Source organism: Python bivittatus, unplaced genomic scaffold, assembly GCF_059951505.1.
Source record: "Python bivittatus isolate LINGU-HERP-01145 unplaced genomic scaffold, Pbiv_v1 ctg000070_np1212, whole genome shotgun sequence".
Classification (NCBI taxonomy): Eukaryota; Metazoa; Chordata; class Lepidosauria; order Squamata; family Pythonidae; genus Python; species Python bivittatus.
The window spans coordinates 38518447-38543276 of record NW_028277034.1 but is presented as its reverse complement, the minus strand read 5'-3'; the positions used below and the strand labels follow the sequence as shown (position 1 = coordinate 38543276).

At 37.2% G+C, this 24830-nt stretch overlaps 1 protein-coding gene across 3 annotated transcripts in view; it reads right to left on the bottom strand.

Annotated features, from left to right (window-relative positions):
- Nucleotides 1–391: 391 nt before the first annotated feature.
- Nucleotides 392–24830, bottom strand: part of TBCK (TBC1 domain containing kinase) — a 96111-nt gene continuing 71672 nt past the window's right edge. For 2 of the 3 annotated variants that reach the window (XM_088132998.1, XM_088132999.1), the window contains exons 24-26: nucleotides 22410–22585; nucleotides 16727–16886; nucleotides 392–1383 (exon numbers count right to left, since the gene is read on the bottom strand). In XM_088132998.1, the coding sequence (XP_087989124.1) occupies nucleotides 1273–1383; nucleotides 16727–16886; nucleotides 22410–22585 (447 nt within the window). In that variant the 3' untranslated portion in view covers nucleotides 392–1272. Of the gene's footprint in view, nucleotides 1384–16726; nucleotides 16887–22409; nucleotides 22586–24830 lie in introns of those variants that run through there. The other variant, XM_088133000.1, reaches the window with a different exon arrangement.

Genomic DNA, 24830 nt, shown 5'->3' with positions numbered 1-24830 from the left:
GTTAAAGAATGGCATGATCTGAAACATCCATCAGCTAACTTGTCTTCTGAATCAGAAGAAATACTGGATTTTTCATAGTCTCTATGAAAAAATAATGTAAAATCAGACTCAATTTATGGTAAAAAAAATTGGTATTTTATTTTAATTTTATTTTTTGATGACGTATTTAAACACACGTACTTTGTGTATGGGAAAAAATGTTCACCATATCCATGGCTATTTTTATATAACAGCGTTCCACATTTATACAATGAAAGGTTACCCCTGAAAAAGCATTTTAATGACATTACATGAAATCTATTTTTTAAACTGCCATTTAGATTTTTTTTTAACCAGAAATTATTCTGGATTGTAAAGTCATTACAATCTGTTTATTACTAGATACTGAAACACTGATCTCTTTCATGCTTTACATAAGATAAATAAAAAATACAATTTAAAATGGTTAAACTCTCTTTAAAGGCAGTCTCTTACTCAGAGAAAAAATTATCAGGCTAATTTCAATTCTTTGCAATCATGAAGATTCAGGGAACACACAGATACCACAATACCAAAGGTTTTCCATATTTCCTTTTCTCTAGTTTCCTCTCTTCATTGATTAGCAATACTTATAGAAACAATATTTCAAATGCAAGAGTAAAAGTTTATTCTTCTACAAATAATTTTCAAAACATGATATATTTAAATTTTACAGACAGAATTAAGGCTATTTCATGACAGCTACTGCAATACCACAAATATAACAAGAGATGGAAGGATGTTTGGATGTATTTCTATGAAATGTTCTTTCTAAAGATTCAACAAGCATGCTCTGAAGGCAATTTCCAGTTTTTTCTCCTACTCTATTTTAAATATCCCATGGTCCAGAAATAAACTAGTTAGTAAAACAAATTGATTCTTGAATTGAAATAATTACATCTTATATGTATCACTCTCTCAAATGACACTATTAAATCATTCATGTAATTTCACACTCATAATTTGAGTAAGTGCAGATTTTATATATACAGCTGCAATTTTTTTTTATCCTGCTAGATGGATGAAGCTCAAATAACTGAAGATTTCTTAGAATTATATCATACATTTTAATATTTTATAGCTTCTTCCAGTCAAGCTAAGTCTGTGACAGAAGGTAAATTAAAAAAAAAAAAAACTTTACTGCAAAACCACTGTGAGCAGACAATAATTTGTGGTGTTAGCAGAATTAAAACATTGTAGTACTCTTAACATTTTTTTTTTCATAGAGCTAAGAGACACTTTAAGCTTTGCTGTTCATATTTGTGGAGAAGGAACTGTTAGAAGACCTGTTGGCTTGATTTTGTTTATGCCACCGTCCAAAATGCAAATTCTTGGATATTTTATTTTCACCAGATGAGCTGCGAACTGAAGCAGAAAGAATGATGCATTAGAATGATGCATACATATTGTTTCAATAGGTGGATATACAAGAAATGCTAGGGAGAAGGCTTACTGAAGCTCCTGCATACTCCTATCATCAAAGGGCAATCTTGTCTTACTAAATTATTTAGTAATTTTCATATTTGTTCTATGCAGGAAATACTACAAAAGCTTTACATACTTTTTCCAAGCTGAAGTGGTTCAATTTTGGTCCACCATCATCATTACCACCATCCATATTTACCCCTTGTAGAGCAACAGTGTGTTAATTCACTTTCCACCTAAAAAATTATCCTAAATGTTTAACAATTTCATGCTTAGGTCTGGACAACTGAATTTGAAGATACATAGTTATTTCTCGATTTGATTGACTTCAAATTTATTCTATTTGTTCTATTCTATTAAAATAGAATATTCTAATTAATTATATTTCTTTAGTATTCTCTCTACACACAGTTAAGAGCAGACCAATATTATGTTTGTGTTTTCAGTGACAAATGTGTAAAGTGAGAAACAATGCAAATATTTTCCAGAGCAATGGGGAATGTTGCTGACTTTCAGATTTCACGATGAGTCCTATAATTGCATTCAATATATATTCAGTTGGTAGACAACACTTGTTATTACAGCTATTAGTTTTCTTTTTATTTTTTTATACAACTTTTATTAAAGAAATTTTTAGAAAGTTAAAAAATAAACATGAAATACAGAAAAAAAGGAAAGAAAAAAGTGTTGAAAACAACAGAAAGCAAAGAGAAAGAAAACAAAAAAATACTTAGTGAAGTGACATCTTCTTTACCGCAGTTATAGACATACTTGAATTATTTTCCTCCTTCTAAATTACATAACATGGTTCCCTTCTCCCCATATGCAACCCTTCGCTATTACAGTTTTCAAGAAAATAGTCTTAAATATTGCTTGAAAACAGTAGTTGGGAAAATTCTTAATTTGCTTAACATCCATAGTCCTGGATACCCACGAATGGATTCCAAGTTCATTCTAATAATAGAAGAGGCTCATGTGGGAATAGGTATCTTTTAATACCTATTTAATTTAGACAATACACAACAAATGCTTTTAGACCTGTTTACAAACATCTGTACTGTATTGCTCTTGTTTACATGGTGAAATATATTGTTATGTTTCCTTTATGATGCAACTACATAGAAAATCTTTCAGAATTGGTCACACAATTCAGTTACAATATTAACTCATGTTCTATAATATTTGTAATGCGTATAACATCTAATAAAATCCTTATGTCAATACAGATCTGACAAAGGTAATATATGTATCTATTTAAATTAACCACAACAAAAACATTTTGACCTCAGCTGACAATTAAAGAGGAAAAGCAATACAAAAACTACTGTAAATCTATGGTTTCTTGATTTGTAAAGTAGGGATTAGTTTGGCTTAAACAATAAATGGATGATTTCATTATGTTTCGTAACAAATAATTTTGTGTTGAACAAATACAAGATAATATCTATTGGTATGTTAAGGAAGCTAAAAAAAATCATTCCAGAGCTTTTCATGTAGGTCTTTGGGGATTGGAGATACAGTGCATGATCTATATCCAGCTGTTACTTGTATAGGCAAGTAAGACAGCTGACAACAGCCAGTTAACCGTTCTTAGAGAGCTTTAGCGAAGAACAAAGCCAAACAACAATGGCATCCTTCTTCCCTTTCAAGTGGGGCCAAATCAGCACAGGATGAACGCAGCAGGACGTTGTGGCCAAGAGCAAGGAGAGCCCTGTAAGATTACATTTGTGGCGTAGGGGGGATGCTACAATAGAAGGTAGTCCCCGGGTTAAGAACATCCAGGTTACAGACGACCCACAGTTAAAGACGGAACCTATCGTAGCAAAATTTGAATTAAATATACAATAATTCAAGCTAAATACACAATGGTTCGAGTTCACTTATACAGTATTATACAATAATACAGTTGGCTTACATACAAATTTGACTTAAGGACAGACCTTGGGAACAGAACTTGTTCTTAGACCAGGGACTACCTGTACTGACAGGACAAACCTAAGAGCTCTTTTCTCCTGCTCATTTGGTAAGAAGGTCATTCCTGTCCCCAAATCCTAAAGCTATCTATGAAGGTACATCTATATATATTGAGCATCAATATTTTAGGTCTGTTTCATAAAAAATCAAAATAATTGCGATCAATGTATTAAAACTGTGCAGTTAACGAGTCACATTAAGCCATAACTCTATATTGCAGAGGTGAGCAAGAAAGGCCACCCAATTATGAGGAATAAATCAGGGAACATACAGTACTGTGCAAAAGTTTTAGGCAGGTGTGAAAAAATGCTGTAAAGTAACAATGCTTTCAAAAATATATATTGTAATTGTTTATGTTTATCAATTAACAAAATGCAAAGTGAGTGAACAGAAGAGAAATGCACACTTTGTACACTTGCACAAAGTCAGGGATCTTGTAGGATTAGAGTCAGGTGTATGATTAACCAATTATACCAAGCAGGTGCTAATGATCATCAATTTCATATGTAGGTTGAAACACAGTCATTAACTGAAACAGAAACAACTGTGTAGGGGGCTTAAAACTGGATGAGGAACAGCCACTCTCTGCTACTAAGGTGAGGTTGTGGAAGACAGTTTCATGTCACAGGTCATACGCCATGGCAAGATCGAGCACAGCAACAAGACACAAGGTAGTTAAGACTGCATCAGCAAGGTCTCTCCCAGGCAAAAATTTCAAAGCAGATTGGGGTTTCAAGGTGTGCTGTTCAAGCTCTTTTGAAGATGCACAAAGAAACGGGCAACGTTGAGGACCACAGACGCAGTGGTTGGCCAAGGAAACTTAATGCAGATGAAAGACACATCATGCTTACTTCCCTTTGACATCGGAAGATGTCCAGCCGTGCCATCAGCACAGAACTGGTGGAAACCAGTGGGACCCAGGTACACCTATCTACTGTCTGGAGAGGTCTGGCCAGAAGTGGTCTTCATGGAAGAACTACAGCCAAAAAGCCATACCTCTGACGTGGAAACAAGGCTAAGCAACTCAACTATGCACGGAAACATAGAAACTGAGGTGCAGAAAAATGGCAGCAGGTGCTCTGGACTGATGAGTCCAAATTTGAAATATTTGGCTGTAGCAGGAGGCAGTTTGTTCACCAAAGGGCTGGAGAGCAGTACAAGAATGAGTGTCTACAGGCAACAGTGAAGCATGGTGGAAGTTCCTTGCAAGTTTGGGGCTGCATTTCTGCAAATGGAGTTAGAGATTTGGTCAGGATCAATGGTGTCCTCAGTGCTGAGAAATACAAGCAGATACTTCTCCATCCTGCCATACCATTAGGGAGGCATGTGATTGGCCCCAAATTTATTCTGCAGCAGGACGACCCCAAACATACAGCCAATGTCATTAAGAACTATCTTCAGCGTAAAGAACAAGGAATCATGGAAGTGATGGTTTGGCCCCCACAGAGCCCTGATCTCAACATCATCCAGTCTCTCTGGGATTACATGAAGAGACAGAAGGATTTGAGGCAGCTTACATCCAAAGGAGAGCTGTGGTTAGTTCTCCAAGATGTTTGGAACAACCTACCTGCTGACTTCCTTCAAAAACTGTGTGCAAGTGTACCTAGAAGAATTGATGCTGTTTTGAAGGCAAAGGGTGATCACACCAAATATTGATTTGATTTGCATTTCTCTTCTGTTCGCTCACTTTGCATTTTGTAAATTGATAAACATAAACAATTACAATATATATTTTTGAAAGCATTCTTACTTTACAGCATTTCACACCTGCCTAAAACTTTTGCACAGTACTGTATTTAATTCAGCGAATTTCTTGTTGCTACGGACAATTCTGTTTGGTAATGGCTGAACCATATTCCAACCTTTTGTTCTTTTTTGTGAATGATTTGGAGTTAGAATTTAAGCCACAATTCCTTGTTTTGCAAGTATAACACACAAGAAACGTGCTGAAGTGAAACTAAACTCGGAGCCGTTTTTCTCCTGGCTGCTGAGGAGAAAGGGGGAGAGGGCAGGCACTTAGGTTGACATATCCCTGACCATTCACATGGATCATGGTTTAGCATATCTCGCAAATACCTTAGTTCTATTTATCCAAAAGGCACCTGCAATTGCCAATGTCTCATACAAGCTAATGAATCTTGTGCTGTGCTGTTCTTTTGTAATGCCTAAGTAATCGATGAATCTTTGACAAATGACCCCTTTAGAACTCCTGATGAGATGATGGGCTATAACTGCCATCATGCTGGGAGACCCATAGCAACGAAGCTGATGAGAATCTGTGTCAACCGGTCAAATATTGTATTTGCTAGCTGGGTGGTCTGAAGCAGGAAGAATGTTGCAAAGGAAAGAATACCAAAGGCCTAATTTAAAAAAAGGAACATAATTAAACATTTTGACAAAAAAGGAGAGATCTTGCAAATACAATTCAGGAAGATGTGAGCTTGGATGAACAGACATGAAGGAAACTGTGTGTGTGCAGCTTTTTCACATTTCCATATCCAACTGGAAATTGAGAAAACTGCTAGTATGTATTAAGAGAAATACCATTCCATAAAAAAATAAACATAATAGATCAGATCTAGGCTTGATCTAAAACACTATCCAAAAGCATCAAAAGAGGAATTGAGACTTCTATGCACACACAGTGTTTCCTATTCAGATTTTGGGGGTGAGTAGGAAATCAGTGACATTTTTATATCACAAAGTTTGCACACAGATGAAGGAATATACTTTCACATGGGAAACTGTCACCATATGATGCATTTTTCACATTAAGGTATTATTAAATTGGCATGTTATTATTGTCCTGATGCATGATGATTTATAGAATACAGGGTCTGATTTAAACAATTTAGAACCTAAATTCTGACATAAGGAAAATAACAGCAAAAGGGGAAGATAGTAAAGACAGCAGCAAACAGGGCAAATATGTCATTATTTCAATTCCACATTGAAAGGTAAGTTATAAAACCAAAAAGATAATGAAAGCTAGGGCTAAAGATGAATGCTCTCTACTGATTATTGCTGCTAAGATATTGTCAGTGTATCTGACTGGCAGCCAAATTTTTGGCAAGTTAAATAGCAACAGAACATGTGAATAACCAGAGAGACTAAAATTAGATTTGTGATAGGTCATTTTCCAGTACTATTTGATTTCTTTCTTCCAAAGTCAGAACATATCCCTTACAGTGATTCTTTAACAAAAAAAGTTAAAGGGTTACTTCTGGCATGCATATTGCTGGAGGGAAAGAGAGGGAGAATCATTCCAAATATTTACATGGATTTCACTTTAAGTCTCATATATACCTACTTTAGAAGGGAGGACCTTAGTTTTCCATTGTGAAATAATAGTAATAAAAAAAGAACTTTCCATTATAGGTGTGTTTCAGAGCAGGGGAATTTGAGAGTTGCATAAATGAAAGGGTTTCTCTGAACCTATATTTAATTCATTCCAAATCTTTATAGACACTAAGAGACATAAAAATTATACATTTCTCTTCAAACCCTCCAGATAAGCTAAATTACAGATGGAGAAGGGAGGGAGAATTTTGTCACCAACTGTTCTGGCTTCTACTTACAGTTAATTTTTTTAATGGGTCCCTCCAATCATTTAGCTTTGGGGGAGAAATGTTGAAATAATATATTGCTTACTAGTTTTTCACGCAGGAGGAGGAAATCTAAGTATCTTATGGCAGTCTACGCGACTATAGTAGTAGTAAAGAAAATACAAGTCAACTCTGCCTTCTGTGATTATGAGCAGAACTCAAAGGCCTTAGTTTTCACTCATAATTCATTAAATCCAGCATTTATTCCTTGTCTAGGAATTTATATCCTAAGCCACCATGACATTCAAGTCTACTATGACAAGTTGTGCTGAGCAGAAAAATGAGTTGGTATGTGCTGGGAAGGGAGGAGAGTATTGCTACTACTCCAGCTTTCGAGTGCCAGAGTTAGAATCAGAAAGGAAATTAATAAGGAGCCTCTTCAGATGCCCTTTCCTACAATTCTGTGCAAAAGGAGTGTGCCTTTTGGCTTTTCTAAACTTCTGCATTATCTTTGGCACTGAATGTTAGACCTTCATGTGGGACCTACTGATGCATAAGGAAAGTTTGGTGCTTGATTCTTTTATTTGATAACCAAAGCAGTACCTTATTTATTTTACTGTTGTAGAGTTTATTTCCTTTTGTAAGTCACGCTGAGCATTACTGAATGAGGTGGCCTATAAACTGTATAAAATAATAATTTTATTTATTTAATAGCATTTATGTGTGTCTATGTGCTTTCGAGTCAGTGTTGAGTTATGGTGACTGCCTGGACTAGTCCCTGCAGTTTTCCTGGCAAGATTTCAGAAGTGGTTTGCCATTGCCTCCTTCCTAGGGCTGAGAAAGAGGGACTCACCCAAGGTCACGCAGCTGGCTTTGTGCCTAAGGTAGGACTAGAACTCATGGTCTCCTGGTTTCTAGCCTGGTGCCTTAACCCCTACACCAAACTAGCTCTCACAACAGCATTTATAGTTTGCCCCAAATTAGCCAACTCTGGGAGGTGCACAGGAGCAAACGAAAAGGAGAAAAGCTCAGAGTTAAAACAGGAGAAAGCAATGGACACTACGTAATAGATAGACACTCCAAATGGACTAGACTTATAAACTGCGGCAGTGTTGCATTGACAACAAGACCGCTATTCAGTCTTTCTCAGCTCTACCCTGTTTTTTGGAGGCCATCATTACACTTCCACAATAGTTCAGCTTTCCTACTCACACATAGTTGCCTGGAAAACTGGTTACACTGCTTTTCCCCACTTGGGGGTGGGGGGAGAGTCCCTTTTAAGGCTGAACACAGTCAACTATGCAATTCTCAAATGCTATTACAACATTTCAACGTTTGTGTTTTGCAAGTGAACTTCGTGAAAGTGAAAAAAGCGACAAAAGAAGTATGAATAGGGTTCACTGTGTGTCTTTCTGGATGAAACATAGGATGCTTCCAGATCAGGCTTTCATTCTGCAATCATGCTGCCTCAGTCACAGACATTTTATAGAAGGCTGTCTTCTATTTTAACCCTTCCCATGTTTTCCCACCATTACTGTCTATTTCCTCCCTCCCCCTGCCTCCCCCCCAAATATCAGGAAAGTGCCTTTTGATAGAAGCAACAGTAGTTCTGTTTAGAAACTTCCATAAACATAGGATGAGAGAATGAGAAAGACACAAAATTAAAATAATCCAATTAATAACTTTTGCAACTGTAACTCTATTAAAATCCAATTAACTTAAATTTAAACATGTATAATCTGAAATTAATCTAAGCAAATGGGGAAATCTTGCAAGAACACTGCTATATAATTTTTTCTTTCTTCCTGAATATGTCAATATGCTTTTTCATATATAATTCACTTCGAACTACTTATACATAGTCATGTATCAGAAGCTAATTTTTTTTTACAATTTACTTGTCATCTCTTATGAGCTTTGTCAAATTATGTTTACATCAGACTGAGAATAAAACTTCACATTTTTCAAGTACATTGGTACATAGATATGTTATATTGTAAAAATGGACACAATACAGATTCCATTAAAGGAGATAAGAAAAATGTTCAGCAGTAAATGAATTAAAGCCAAATCTTTCTATTTAATTTTTCATAATTGCAGATGAATCTATATCAAGGAATAATTGAAGATTTGGAGGGAGGTTGATAAAAAGATATCGAGAAAAAAATGTTCACATTTTTATACATTAACATATTTTTATATATTATATTGGCCTTGAAGGTTTCTGGGATCTTGCTTTCAAATTACTCTGTAACATCTTGATATAATAAATTCAAAATGAGGGGAACAAATCCTGCAAACCAACAGAAATGCACTAAAGAAAGTGACAATTACTGGATTGTTAATTTTATGTTTATATTTTATAGAATATTAATGTAAATAAGCATTTGAATTACTTTTTCCCCAATTGTTTCTATATATCATCATATATTCATAAGCCAAAGTTTAGGAACCTATAGCATTCCGAGTATTTTGATGAATCGTCCTTCAGCCAGCATCATCAATATTTAAAGCTGAGACCTGGAATCTCTTGATTTTGCACATTACAATTCAACAATCCTGACCAGTAATGAACTTTTGACCAATGAAACAGAAAGCATTAAAAAAGTTTCTTAGATGTGGCTTGGAACTGAAAGCAACTTAAAGGAGTACAACTCCTCAAATATCAAGGCAATGAGTGAGATAAGTAGCAAGGAACAAACTATGACAAAAATGCACTATTTGTTCACTCAAGATAAAGGAAACATTCCCTACATTCTCAACTGGTAAGGAATGTACACCTTCCACTCCATAATTTCAAGTAGAAACGACAGGTATAAGAGTTCAGCTAATAGCAGTTTAAAGTTCCTATTAATCTAGGCAGATGGAAAATATGATAAGAAATAAACCTACCATATAGTACAAAGATAGTATTTTAGGTAACTTTAAATTTATCCACTTTGTGGATTTATCTCCTTACTTTAACAGTAGACACATTTTTAATATCATCACTCAGCTCTTGCAAAGTACAAAAATCTCAGCATTACCAAAGATAGTAATAAACAATATGTGTTTTTGTAAAATTCATTACATCATGTGCCATTTAGTTAGAAGGAATGAAAAAGTCTACAGGTCTTTTCTAAACATGCTAAAAATGTATCACCACTATTAGAAGAAAAGGTCAACATTTATATATATATCTCTTCTTACCATCTGACATTTCCCTATTAATGTGATGCTTATATGATTATAATTGTAATATATATTAAATGATGGGAAAAAACAGTTGGAAGAATTCTGAGTCCCCTTTCCCCCAACGCACCAATGGGGGGAAAAAACCCAGAGCACCTGATGTTTATGTATTGCTTCTCATCTTAGCTTCCCATGATTGATTTAATTCATGCAACAGTCAAACAAATACAATTTTCAAAAATCCCCAAGCCCTTTTAATGAGACCACTAATGACCACCCTCAGCATAGACCTGTAGGAATAGAGAAATCTTAGAGCAGAGAGATGAAAATTTTGTCATTTCCTTCACCAGATTCTTGCCCAGTCTCTTATCTGAGTAATAATGTTTTGTTAAATGCATTAACTAATTGACCTGGCCAACTGACAAGATTCATGAGTTCATCTTGTCTATTTATGCTTCAACAGATAACCTTTGTCTGAAATTTTACAAAGCTGTTCATTCCCATGGGGACTTTTATAATTACATGAAAATAAATGTTCCCAAACAACAAAGTTATGGATAATTGACAAACAAGAACACAACACATTTTAAGGAACTGTACCTTCAACAATTCTGCACGATGTTGTACAAAATTTGAAATATTTCAATTTCTTGTAGCATAAAAAACAACAAAAATAATTGTTTTGGTTTTCCCATGCTAGGCTATGAGAGAATGGAGTTCTATCTTCTGATTCTAACTGTGGGTTATCTCCACAAAGACCTTCATCAGACTGGGTTTGTTCCAGAATTGGATTAGCTGATTTGGCACACCCTGGGAATGCTGCTATGTGCATCTACTGTGTAATATTATTATTTTGGGCCACTGATCCAGTAATTCTCCACTGAAAATGTGCCTTAATGTTAATTTTCCAGTGCTATGATGCTATGAAAGAAATAACTTCCTTTATTTATCAGCCAAAGGAACAGTTCCCACATGGAAAGGTCACCAAACATATTTGGAAATTCATCAGTTTCATAGAAGGAAGAGATGCATATTTAGGCCAAGAATGTGTCATCTTGCTTTATTTCATTGTCAGAATTCAAGAAAACTCATACATTTTTGGGAGATAAAAGCTCATTAATCTTACTTCTAAAAATATAATACACTAGCAAGTATTCTGATGATACAGTACAATAATATAAGATCCCAGATAATGACTTAGAAATATGTCATTAATTTTTACAGGACAAAATAATTGAGTGATGATCAAAAGTTCACCCTCCCTAATCCCTAACACAGTAAGGTAAAGTTCATTTGCTTAATCATCACCATTTCTGGCCTGGGCTTGAGTTCAAGAACCTGTTGTTCCCAGAATCACAGAACAAAATAGCTAAATATTATTGTCACAAGATTAATAAAGTTAAAGTTGGCTATCTCTTTCATAAGAACACAGCTTTTGTGTGCATAAGGACAATCTTATCAATTCAAATCAGAGTCCCCTTATGCATTAGCCTTATTTCTAAGAAGATAACTAATGTCCAAAATCACCTCAAATAGCGCAAGTAAGTATATATCCAGTCAATCAGTTCCTGAAGCTGCACTACAGATACTGTTATGGTGGACAGTCTCAAAGGCAAAATTGTGTCCTGACACTGGGCAACTTCTTTTGCTAGCTTTGTAATCTGGTCAACAAATTAAGAGGTTAGAATTTCATGCTGTACATGACAGTTCTGAATTATTTGTGATAACAGAAAGGACTCAAATTCCAATTTCACAGGAAATATGGAGCTGCTACAAGATAGCTTGTACCTAAAGGAAAATGAGGCAGTACATGGTTTTAGAGATTCCCAAAATCTTTTTAAAACTGCTGTACCTTTAAGGAAAGGTGCACAAGTTTCGATATACACATTAACTAAAAACAAGCAGCACTTCATACAGTTAAAACACCCTTAAATGCAAATCACCAAAGGCAGGCAGGCCTCGGTCATACTGCTGGAAATTATTGTTGCTGAACTAATAACATATGCATATTTATTACATCTTTATTCCCCCCCCCCTTTTATATTTTGTTTTTTATGGGCTTTGTCTTGGCTTGACTTTATGCTGTTATTGTGACTGGTTTTATTCTGATCGTGGATGTTTTATTTCTTGTTTTATATGCAGCTTAAATGTAAATTGCCAAGAGTTGTTTGATTGCCCTGGGGCTGAAGTTTGCCAAACAAATAAATCAATAAATGATTTAAAGCATTTCAGTAAGACAATTCCTTAAAAAATATATAAAATTTTCTTTTTAATTTTTTTCTACTGTTTCTTCACTAATACTTCATTGTATTTTAGTGTATTTTACTATATTATTACATACATACATATATACATATACATATACATACACAGTGCATTTGGAAAGTATTCAGACCCCCTTCATTTTTTTCAATTTTGTTATGTTGCAGCCTGATACTACAATCGTTCAAATTCATTTTTTTCTCATTAATCTACACTCAATACCACATAATGACAAAGTGAAAACAGAATTTTAGAAATGTCTGTAAATTTATTAAAAATAAAAAACTGAAATATCACATTGGCATAAGTATTCAGACCCTTTACTCAGTACTTTGTTAAAGCACCCTTGGCAGTAATTACAGCGAGACTTTGTTGGTATGATGCGACAAGCTTTGCACACCTGGGTTGGGGGATTTTCTGCCATTCTTCTTTGCAAATCCTCTTAAGCTCAATCAGGTTGGATGGGGACCGTCGGTGGACAGCCATTTTCAGGTCTCTCCAGAGATGTTCAATAGGGCTCAAGTCAGGGCTCTGGCTGGGCCACTCTAGGACATTCAGAGTTGTCCCTAAGCCATTCCTGTGTTGTCTTGGCTGTGTGCTTAGGATGTCATGTTGGAAGGTGAACCTTCGGTCCAGTCTGAGGCCCTGAGCACTGTGGAGCAGGTTTTCATTGAGGATAACTGTCCTTTGCTCCATTCAGCTTTCCCTCAACCCTGGCCAGTCTCCCAGTCCCTGCTGCTGAAAAACATCCCCGCGGCATGATGCTGCCACCATGCTTCACTGGTGGGATGGTATTGGGCAGGTGATGAGTGGTGCCTGGTTTCCTCCAGACATAACGTTTAGAATTGAGGCTAAACAGTTCAATCTTGGTTTCATCAGACCAGAGAATCTTGTTCCTCACAGTCTGAGAGTCCTTCAGGTGCTTTTTTGCAAACTCCAAGTGGGCTTTCATGTATTTTGCACTGAGGAGAGGCTTCTGTCTAGCCACTCTGCCATAAAGCCCAGATCGGTGGAGGGCTGCAGTGATGCTTGTCCTTCTGGAACTTTGTCCCATCTCCACACAGGATCTCTGGAGCTCAGTCAGAGTGACCATCGGGTTCTTGGTCACCTCTCTAACTTTGGCTCTTCTCCCCCGATTCCTCAGTTTGGCCAGGCAACCAGCTCTTGGAAGAGTCCCAGTTGTGCCAAACCTCTTGGGAGTTTGCTCTTGGGAACATTCAGTGCAGCAGAAATTTTCTTGTAGCCTTCCCCAGATCAGGGCCTTGCAATAATCCTGTCTCTGAGCTCTGCAGGCAGCTCCCTTGACCTCATGGCTTTTGCTCTGATACAGTATGCACTGTCAGCTGTGAGGCCTTCTACAGAGAGGTGTGTGCCTTTCCAAATTATGTCCAATCAATTTAATTTACCACACGTGGACTCCAATCAAGGTGTAGAAACAGCTCAGCAACAATCAAGAGAAATGGGAGATACCTGAGCTAAATTTCAAGTGTTGCAAAGGGTCTGAATACTTACGCCAATGTGATATTTCAGTTTTTTCTTTTTAATAAATTTACAGACATTTCTAAAATTCTGTTTTCACTTTGTCATTATGGGGTAGTGAGTGTAGATTAATGAGAAAAAAATGAATTTGAATGATTGCAGTATCAGGCTGCAACATAACAAAATTGAAAAAAGTGAAGGAGGTCTGAATACTTTTTGAATGCACTGTGTGTGTGTGTGTGTGTGTGTATTTCAAATGTGTGTGCTATTTCTTTTCCTTTGTTAGGTATCTGAGACTTTTTTTTTAAGATGAAGGTTGGTTATACTGTAACTAAAAAAGCTGGGGAAAGTGAATGTTTCTTTTTGCATGAATCACTGTTACAGTCAGGTCCAGAAATATTGGGACATCGACACAATTCTAACATCTTTGGCTCTATACACCACAATGGATTTGGAATGAAACAAACACAATGTGCCTTAACTGCAGACTGTCAGCTTTAATTTGAGGGTATGTACATCCAACTCAGGTGAACAGTGTAGGAATTACAACAGTTTGCATATGTGCCTCCCACTTGTGAAGGGAACAAAAGTAATGGGACAATTGGCTTCTCAGCTGTTCCATGGCCAGGTGTGTGATATTCCCTCAGTACCCCAATTACAATGTGCAGATAAAAGGCCCAGAGTTCATTTCAAGTGTGCTATTTGCATTTGGAATCTGTTGCTGTCAACTCTCAAGATGAGATCCAAAGAGCTGTCACTATCAGTGAAGCAAGCCATCATTAGGCTGAAGAAACAAAACAAACCCATCAGAGAGATAGCAAGAACATTAGGCGTGGCCAAAACAACTGTTTGGAACATTCTCAAAAAGAAGGAACGCACCGGTGAGCTCAGCAATACCAAAAGACCCGGGAGACAACGGACAACAACTGTGGTGGATGACCGAAGAATCCTTTCCCTGGTGAAGAAAACACCCTTCACAACAGTTGGCCAGATCAAGAACACTCTCCAGGAGGTAGGTGTATGTGTCTCAAAGTCAACAATCAAAAGAAGACGTCACCAGAGTGAATACAGAGGGTTCACCACAAGATGTAAACCATTGGTGAGCCTCAAAAACAGGAAGGCCAGATTAGAGTTTGCCAAACGACATCTAAAAAAGCCTTCACAGTTCTGGAACAACATCCTATGGACAGATGAGACCAAGATCAACTTGTACCAGAGTGATGGGAAGAGAAGAGTATGGAGAAGGAAAGGAACTGCTCATGATCCTAAGCATACCACCTCATCAGTGAAGCATGGTGGTGGTAGTGTCATGGCGTGGGCATGTATGGCTGCCAATGGAACTGGTTCTCTTGTATTTATTGATGACGTGACTGCTGGCAAAAGCAGCAGGATGAATTCTGCAGTGTTTCGGGCAATATTATCTGCTCACATTCAGCCACATGCTGCAGAACTCATTGGACGGCGCTTCACAGTACAGATGGACAATGACCCAAAGCATACTGCAAAAGCAACCAAAGAGTTTTTGAAAGGACAGAAGTGGAATGTTATGCAACGGCCAAGTCAATCACCTAACCTGAATCCCATTGAGCATGCATTTCACTTGCTGAAGACAAAACTGAAGAGAAAATGCCCCAAGAACAAGCAGGAACTGAAGACAGTTGCAGTAGAGGCCTGGCAGAGCATCACCAGGGATGAAACCCAGCGTCTGGTGATGTCTATGCGTTCCAGGCTTCAGGCTGTGATTGACTGCAACGGATTTGCAACCAAGTATTAAAAAGGGAAAGTTTGATTTATGATTATTATTCTGTCCCATTACTTTTGGTCCCTTAACAAGTGGGAGGCACATATGCAAACTGTTGTAATTCCTACACCGTTCACCTGCGTTGGATGTACATACCCTCAAATTACAGCTGACAGTCTGCAGTTAAAGCACAATGTGTTTGTTTCATTCCAAATCCATTGTGGTGGTGTATAGAGCCAAAGATGTTAGAATTGTGTCGATGTCCCAATATTTCTGGACCTGACTGTATATATATTACCAAGAAATCATCTGTTCTGCACTAAATGCCTTGCATCATTCTGATTATGTCACTCCATCCCTTTTAATTTACTCTCCCAATCCATTTACTGATCGTTCCATTCATTTTAATAACTGTAACCACATAATCATAGCCTTTAAATTCTAAAATATGCTGGTCCTTAGCCAAGCTTGGGTACAACTTGATCCAGAGATCCCCAGGTTCCCTGTGGGATTAGACATTCAGGGAATCCTGCTTTGGAAGATGTGATTGCTAGGCATTAGCAACCTGCTGAAGCAGCTGAAAATCGCAATTCTTTTTACCCTATCATTCCTTATTCTTCATTACAATATCATCATTTCAAGCAACCAGCATCTACACTGAACTGAAATACTGCATTTTTATTATGAGTTGATCCCTTTAGCCTGTTCTTGCCATGAAACACTGCATTTATTTTGGACTGTAAGACACCCTGGAATGGAATGAATTAAACTGCCAGTTAAATCAGTTTCAGATATATTTCTCATGAGAACTGAACTCACTATGTTTTATTAATTATGCCTGACTTCCAGAAGTTACTGTAGATGATCAAAGTTGCAGTTCAACATAACCAGGATGGAAGGCTGACCTAGACATTTTTACAAAAGCATCTGAAATCACAATTTTCATATAAGTATTACTTGACTTTTTTAGGTGTGAACATAATTAATGGTGTATTTGGGGTATACATTTTTACATCTGTAAATTCTCTGGAAAACTGCAATCCAGGTACTGTACTACTTACCAATCATTGTTCTGAACAACATGCACAGGTCCTCCCCATAGGCAACTTACCTGTGCTGCATTAATTGACACATGTCCTACTATCACCACAACTCTTCCTTTAAAGCTCTGAAGCGTGGAAGTAGAGGGACACTGGATTAATTCTCCTTCAGCAGTGAATGCTGATCCAAATGGGATGTTAATGCTTCCTGGTATATGACCACGGTTAAAACTAGACAAAAAGATCTTTAGTTAAGGAAACGGAGGATGGGAGGAGGAGGAAAACAAATGAGCATCAAGTAGTAAAATTAGAAACCTTATACATGCTGCCATCAGATCAAGCATCAGGCTGCAGCATTCTCCTGACAGAAATGACCTGGGAAAAGCCAGGAAGGATCCCTGTCCCATCCTGACCCTCCCCTTAAAAGCAGCATTTACATGTACAATGGTCTGTCAGGACAAAGATGGGAAACTAAATTGCAAGCTGAAGTGCTGAAAAGAGTTCTGCAACTGCCAGTTATATTTTTCATAGGACACCTGGTAAGGGAAGTCCCAACAACAAAAGTTCACCAAACGTCTGCTTCAACCAGGCCTGTTTTCTACAATAGAAATGAGACCTAGAACAAAGGAAATTGTTACTCTAAAGTAGGAATAAGCAACTCAGCTGTAAACCTGGTCCTTAAGACTTCACTGAGGACTACAGAACTTAGGTATCCACCTCTCAAACTGACACACAGGTATTTAACCTCATCTTATCTAGAAATATGTGCTCTGCCAAAGTTTTCTTCTTCTTCCTAGTGACCCTACAGCAACTCACTGATTTTTGCTGTCATCAGCAGATTTGGTCTCCTCTACCTTGCAGTCTTTGCTGCCTCTGTAAGAATGTTGAGGCAGGTTCTCTTTCTTTCAAAATAGCTTCCCTATAACCAAGTAAAATTATTATGGACTTCAGGGTGACTTTTCAGAGTATAGGTAGATGTCAGACTTAATTGCTGTCTGTGTTCATGTGGAGATGAGCAACAAAGGAACCATGTGCTGCAGTTCTGAATGAGGTGCATGTGGGGTAAATTGGAGTTGAAATAATCCTGAACAAATTTTGTAAGGAAGAATGGCTGATAAACAGGCTTTATTCCTATGACAGAAGAGTAGCTTTTAGCTGATGGGAACAAAGATATGGGAGTCTACAGCAGAAATCAATGCCATAAAAATGAAGAGAGATCGTTAGCAACCGAGACAATGTTGAAGCCCAGATGAAGTCTCTGGGCCATGACTTTCCAGCTTCTGTGTTAGGGCCTTTAAGATATAATCCCAGAAGTACTAAGAATAAATTGATAACAAGGAGGTTACTTTTGAATATTCATGCATGAATACTCACTGTTAATGTTGATATGTGCTTTTTCATTCTTATGTTAAGCACAACACGCTCTCATCTGCATTCATGCAAGCAATATTCTTTCAATACATATTACTGAGTTGATATGTTTCTAAGGTTTTTTTGTTTTTTTTAAGTAGCTACTGTAAGATTCAACTGTTCAACCTTGGGATTTAACAGTTGTTAATATTGGTTTTAATATTTTAATAAAGTATTAATACCTGTGTGTTATTTTCTATTACTATTCCTACCTGACTTGTATGCTGCTATAAAATATTACTAATAAGAGTAGATTAATAAAGTTTCATAGAGCTAACCAAGTTGCAATTTCATCTACTGAGCACAAATGATTGGTTTGCATGCTAAAAACCAAGGCAATGACTTTTTATTTAAGTTATTGCAACACTACAACAAATTCTGAAATCCCTTAGGAAGGCTTATAGCTAATCTAAGATTAATACTAGTCTGAATACCTTTTAAAATGACTTGTGTAAGCAATTCCATTTGGATGACTGTCAAGATTATACCATGAGAAGCATAACAGAAACATTTGCTTGAGATCAACAAAAAGCTGACCCATCCCACTAGTTAAAAGAATTCATTAATTTCACCTAGCTGGAGGGAATAATTATCTTTTGCTTTAAACAACAACAAAAAAACATACAAATAAATCTACATCTTTATCATTAATGGCGTAATAGTTATTAAAAAAATAGGAAATCCCTTTCTGACAACTGTACAAATATACTCTTGATAAGAAGAAAAACATTTACTTTTGGTTTGGGTAACTGTTCTAGCATATCACTGTGCATGTCTTTAAAGTACTCACTCCAATCTTAGATGGCATCTTAACCATTCCAGGGGCGAGCTGACTATAAGAAGCAGAAATGTATGCAACAGAACTTAAGGACTGTAAAGAATTTCACTGAGATCCTCGTGAAAGCAATGAAACACCACTGGCATTCTTGCAACATAGTTAACAAACTCAATCTTTGAAAAAACTGCTGACTTTCTATTGCAAAAGCAAACACCACTTAAATGGTACATTGTTATTTCAACAAGCCCCAGACTGTGCCGTCTTTTAATACAAAGTTTTTCCTTATAAAGCTATCTTGGGGGAAAAAATAACCCACTACAGCTTATACCTGCAACATATATCAGATTATATTTAAAAAACTGCTTAGCTTCCATAGGAGTTTATATGGGAACCACCACTAAAATAAGAAATGAATATAATACATGTTGCTAGGTTTGGCCCAATGTACATTTTCCATCAAATTGTTATTCATTATACCCTTCCTAAACACATTGGGTGAAAATTATTAGGTATGAATGCAGATGTATCAAAGTGAGAGATGGTGAGCACAACTAAACTCTAATTGCACAAGTTAGTGACACTGTCTCAAAACAAATGGCTCAAGGTGACTGCATGGTTTGGCTATGTGTATATCTCTATGTGAGCACCAGATGTAATGGTATCTGGGAATGACCTTGGGAGATAGGAGGAAGAATCACAGCCTAGGAAATGGTCAGATAAGAGGCAGCTGAGCCCGCGGAAGGAATGGGAGCATGGCAAATGTCTCAGAAGGGACCCTCCCTAGTTTCTTGGGACTGTAAAGGCGAGGGGGGAGAGACATACTTTCAGACTAGCAAGATTCTGTTAATGTAACCTTACAATAAAGACAGTGCTAGTACTCCTGGTTGTGCTTCTTGTCTGGGCTACCTCAGGGCTGAGACTATAAGAAAGCAAAGACATAAAGTCAGACTCACATCCACTGGTTGACTAAATATCTGCATTGATATTTTGTTGGTATCCAACAAAAACAAATTTATGAGATTTGGAAATTAAATCTTTTTCTTTCTCTCCATTCAGTTGGACTGCCTAAAATTTCATAAAGCTTCATCAGCCTGAATATCATTTAAACTGCCTGGATACTGTATGGGTTGACCTTTAGCCTTCTTCCATAGGTGAGTTTTTCATTTCAACTGAATTAAGAGACTTCCAGATGCAACTCTTATTGTGAAATGTCTTGCTTTTCTTAATAGAATTTTATTCCAAAGTGTTTTCCTATTGCTTCTTCCATCTTTTTTTTCCTATCTACAAAAAAAACAAAACTTAAATACAAAAGAAATAGCTGCACAATTCTCTTAAATTGTTAACATTAAATTGCTCTGAAATCTAGAAACATTTTAATTTTTTTTAGATTGTACTGCATATGCAAAGTTATGACTAGGATTCTGGGCCTAAGAATCAGTAGCATAGCCCTGTTTTTGAAAATAAAAAGCCTTTTGCCTTAGACCATAAACACATTTTTTTTTTCACTACTGAGCAGCCCTTAGCTTTCAAATGAACTTCAGGGAGTACATTCCAACAAGTGGGAAGGGCTGGGAAAATTAATTAACATTTAATTTAGGTTAACTGAACACTGCTGGTATGATTATTCCCCATATCTCATTAAACATAATTCATCAGCAAACTGGGGGGCGGGGGGAGGGAACTCTGAGGGCCACAGCCAAGGATTGCAAGTTGTACATTCTTGCTTTAAGTAGAACACACAGATTCATAGTTAATGAGAGAAAAACAAAATGATCTCTATGAACTGAGAAATGCCTTCTGTGCTTGGGATACAGTTCTCCACTGGCTATGGATCTAAAGTCCCACACGGCACTGCCTCTTTTTGTAGTACTTCCTATTTAGGGATATATTTCACTGACCTATTAAAAGCCAACTTCTGGGTTTAGCAGCAAATCTTACAAGTGAAATGTTATTAACTTTACACATGCTACCTTGGAAAGAAAAGCTGCCTGTTAATTTCAACAAAGAGTTTTACTAGCAGAACTGCTCAAGTTTCTGTGAGGTTTTCTTAACATGTCATGAAGACAAAATTAAAAGCTTTCCTTATAAATGAATCTGGCTTAAAAAGATTAAACTACTGGAGAAAAGCTTCAGAAAACTAAATAAGGAAGAGCCAATTGATTAACACACTGAAGCTTGGCCTTGCAAACAGGCACGTGAAATTAATAAATATACAGAAAAAATAATTATACTTGATCATTGTTGTTTTAGTTAGTACAATATATTGAGGGATGGGTTTTGGCTTATATTCAAGCCATAGCAATTCTGTTTTCTTATAAAAAGTTGTGACTAAGAAAAGGGTGTTTCAATTTAAAAGTAATTCAGTTCTAAATGTTTCTAAATCTCTAGCACTAAAAATAAAAAATATCAGTTCTAATTAATGATACCTAGAGCATGCAGAGAGACAGGATTTCTGATTGGATCCTACTAATAAGCAGACATGTGGACTTTGAGAAGATAATGTTGAGTTATGGAAGCTATGCTGGATGAAGGAAAACTAGATAACTGGGGGGGTGATGGAAAGACAACAGATGATCCAGAATCTAGGGGAGAAAGGAGAAAAATTGGATCATCATTTTTCTTAATCCTTTCCTGGATAATGTAAATTGTCCAAGAGTTTCAGTAACCATTGATGCAGAAAATGCAGGAAGTAGACCTATTAGCCATTTATAACTGGCAGAGAAGGGAGCATAAAATCTGTTGGTAGAACTATGTGGACCATGTTTTGAAACTTCCAAAGCAGTCCAATGGTTAGGCTTAGGGGTAGAAAACAGATCTTACTTCACATTCAGTCAAGGATTTTTACATTAAATTTTGCCCATCACTATTTCTCATCCCAACCTATCATACAAGGGTGGCTGGTGTGGGTCTTCTGGGCTGTGTGGCTGTGTTCTCTCTGTGCCCCTGCTCCTGTCTGTGCTCCTGCACTCTGAAGATGCCGGTCACAGGTGCTGGCGAAACGTTAGGAAACAAAACTTCAAGAACACGGCCACACAGCCCGGAAGACCCACACCAGCCATTGTATGCTGGCCGTGAAAGCCTTCGACAATACTATCATACAAGGTTAATAACGTGGGGATAACATTAAGGGGGGAGCACTACAGATGCCACCTTCAATTCTTGGAGGAAAGGGGTTGGATAAAAATCAAAATGTAATTCAGAGCTCTTCCTCTTGGAGTCTGTTATGTTTTTCTTGGTTGCAACTCTCTAGCACAATTATTATTAGGATGGTTAATTCTGTATCGGGCAGATATAATATTCTTTTTGTTACAAAATGATCCCAATACATAGAAAACAGATATAACTAAAAGTAAAGGTAGACTGTCTTTTTCTTGGTATCTGGTTTTCTAAGTGCAGATGTTTTTCCACATAATGGATTAAAGACAGTTGAGTCCTGTGAGTTCCCATCAGTGATTTTCCTTCAATTAGTTGGAAGCTGTTCTCCCTTTCTGAAATATTTCAACCAGAAACTGCAGAGAAAAATAGTGAGAAATGATTAAGTCATGACTTTCAGCAAAGAAGGATACTCCTCACTGTTCCGAATGTCAACAATAAGCAACTTTGGTTTGCTAGACTTTGTCTTCTTTGTTGGGGTCTTAGAATGGCCAGGTCCTGTCAGGTCACACAGGTCAATCAAATCTTCAGCTGAGATTCGTGGTGACACTTCAGATTTCAGATCATTTAATTTGATAGAATCTCTAGACTTTTCAACAGAGAGAAAAGGAATACAATAAACAATCTATTATTTGCATTGGCCCATTTCTATCTGTATGTGAACATTTAGTAAAGAAACACATTTTCCCAAATATATTGCAAACTATGACCTATTTTACTTTTCAGTTTTATGTTACATGTTTTCCCCAAAGCCCACAGATGCCTAATAAATCCAGTATCTCCAACCTTTATATAGACAACTTCCATTTAAACTACAGCTTTTAATTGCTTAATAAACATGTCATCAAAATTACTTCTATACTGTAGCTACATTCCATTACTGACCGTTTGCAGATATTCTGCAGCAGATCTGTTACTTTGGTCAGCCAATAAAAGTGGCCTTAGCCAAGACCTGAACATGATTTTCAGTGGCTTCCTTCACAAATAATAATTAACCAAATCCTGGAAACAGTTGGAAACATGAAAACAGTTCAGAGCAATAGTATCTTTTTAGAGTTCTATTTATTCTACCAAGCTGAGGTTCAGTATACAGACCCAAATAAACTAATTCTAGAGGATTATTTTTCTCTTAGGAAGGCAGCTTACTGTATACCATATTGTCAAGATTTTTGTGGTGGAGAGAGAAAATTGATGGCTTTGCAAATGGAATTTGTTCAATCTATACATAAAAGGAATATGGCTTGTCTGTTTTTAAAACTGATCCTACTGTTGCCAGGACTATAAAAACTGGCATGAATGCCCTGAGCACGCTGTTTCACACATATTAATTCAACCTGCCTGTGAATTTTAAAAACATAACCTTGGGCCATATTTCTCTGGAGGAGGAGGAGCACAATGTGGTGAAAACTATTAATACAGATTGCTTTGCTGATCACTCTTTGAATCTCCTGTATTCCTTTAGATCATGGGGCCCACAGGCTACATGTGGCCCACAACACTCCCGAGTGCGGTCTGAACCAGATTAAAATGCAATTATAAAATATTTAACAAAATAAAATAAAAATACAATAAAACATAGATAATACTACATTTTAAAACTAAATAATAATACCTTCAGTCACCAAATACCATAAAACTCTTGTGGAATCTTGCACAAGTTTGCTGCCTTAGCTTAATTGAAGCAGCGAGGACTGCTTGGCACTGCCACGGTGCGGACTAAACAGGAACACACGACAGGCGTTCCCTCTCAGTCTGCGCTGCAGCAGCGCCACAGCAGAGCACCTCTCTCCAAAACAGGTGGAATTAATTTCTCTCCTTCCTCTAAAAAAGTTTTAATTGGCATCTGTTGAGTTCCAGGCTGCAAAAGGTCCATAATCGTTGTTAACTGTATAAAAATTTCAATTTAATAATAATTAAAGTTTAAATAAGTTCAGAATACATCCAGAGAAGAAAGAACAAATGGGGAAAAACTGAAAAAAGAGAGGGGGCGATCTAGATGTTTTTTGTATAATGCTTTTCTTTTTCTGAATTTTTCTTTCAATACAAGATATATTCTAAACAAATTTAAATGCTTACAAAATATTGACTGCAGTTATCAGTGACTAGTGAGTTTATAGTATAATGGGGCTACCCTTGAAGAGTATCCGGAAGCTTCAGCTGGTCCAGAATGCAGCCGCGCGAGCGATTTTTGGGGTCCAAAGAAGGACCCATATAAAAACCTTTGCTCCATGAGCTGCATTGGGTACTGGTTTGCTTCCGGGTCCAATTCAAGGTGTTGGTTATCACCTTTAAAGCTACCTGAGGGACCGCCTCGCCCCCACGATGTCAACCCGTCCCACCCGATCTCACAGAGGGGGCATGCTCCGGACCCCCTCCGCAAAAGAACTCCGATTAGCGGGGTCCAGAAGGCGGGCCTTCTCTGCTGTAGCCCCCGCCCTTTGGAACATCTTGCCCCCAGAGGTGAGACAGGCCCCCTCACTCCAGGCCTTTCGGAGGGTTTTGAAGACTTGGCTCTGCCATCTGGTCTGGGGCGGGGAGGGAGGTTGTCAGAAATGGGGTTGGCTAGCTCCTTAGTGGCCTGGTGTGGCCTCTATCGATTTTTTATCTTTTTTTCTATCTGTGTAAGTGTGGTTCTTTTTATAACTTTTAATTATGTATTTATGGTTTTAATTTGATGTAAACCGCCCAGAGTCCCCCATTGTGGGGAGATGGGCGGGGATAAGTCTACTAAATAAATAAATAATAAATAATCTGTAAGTGTCTGTAAACATGCAGAGCCAATTTGGTATAGTGGTTAAGGTGTCAGACTGGAAACCGAGGGATGGTGAGTTCTA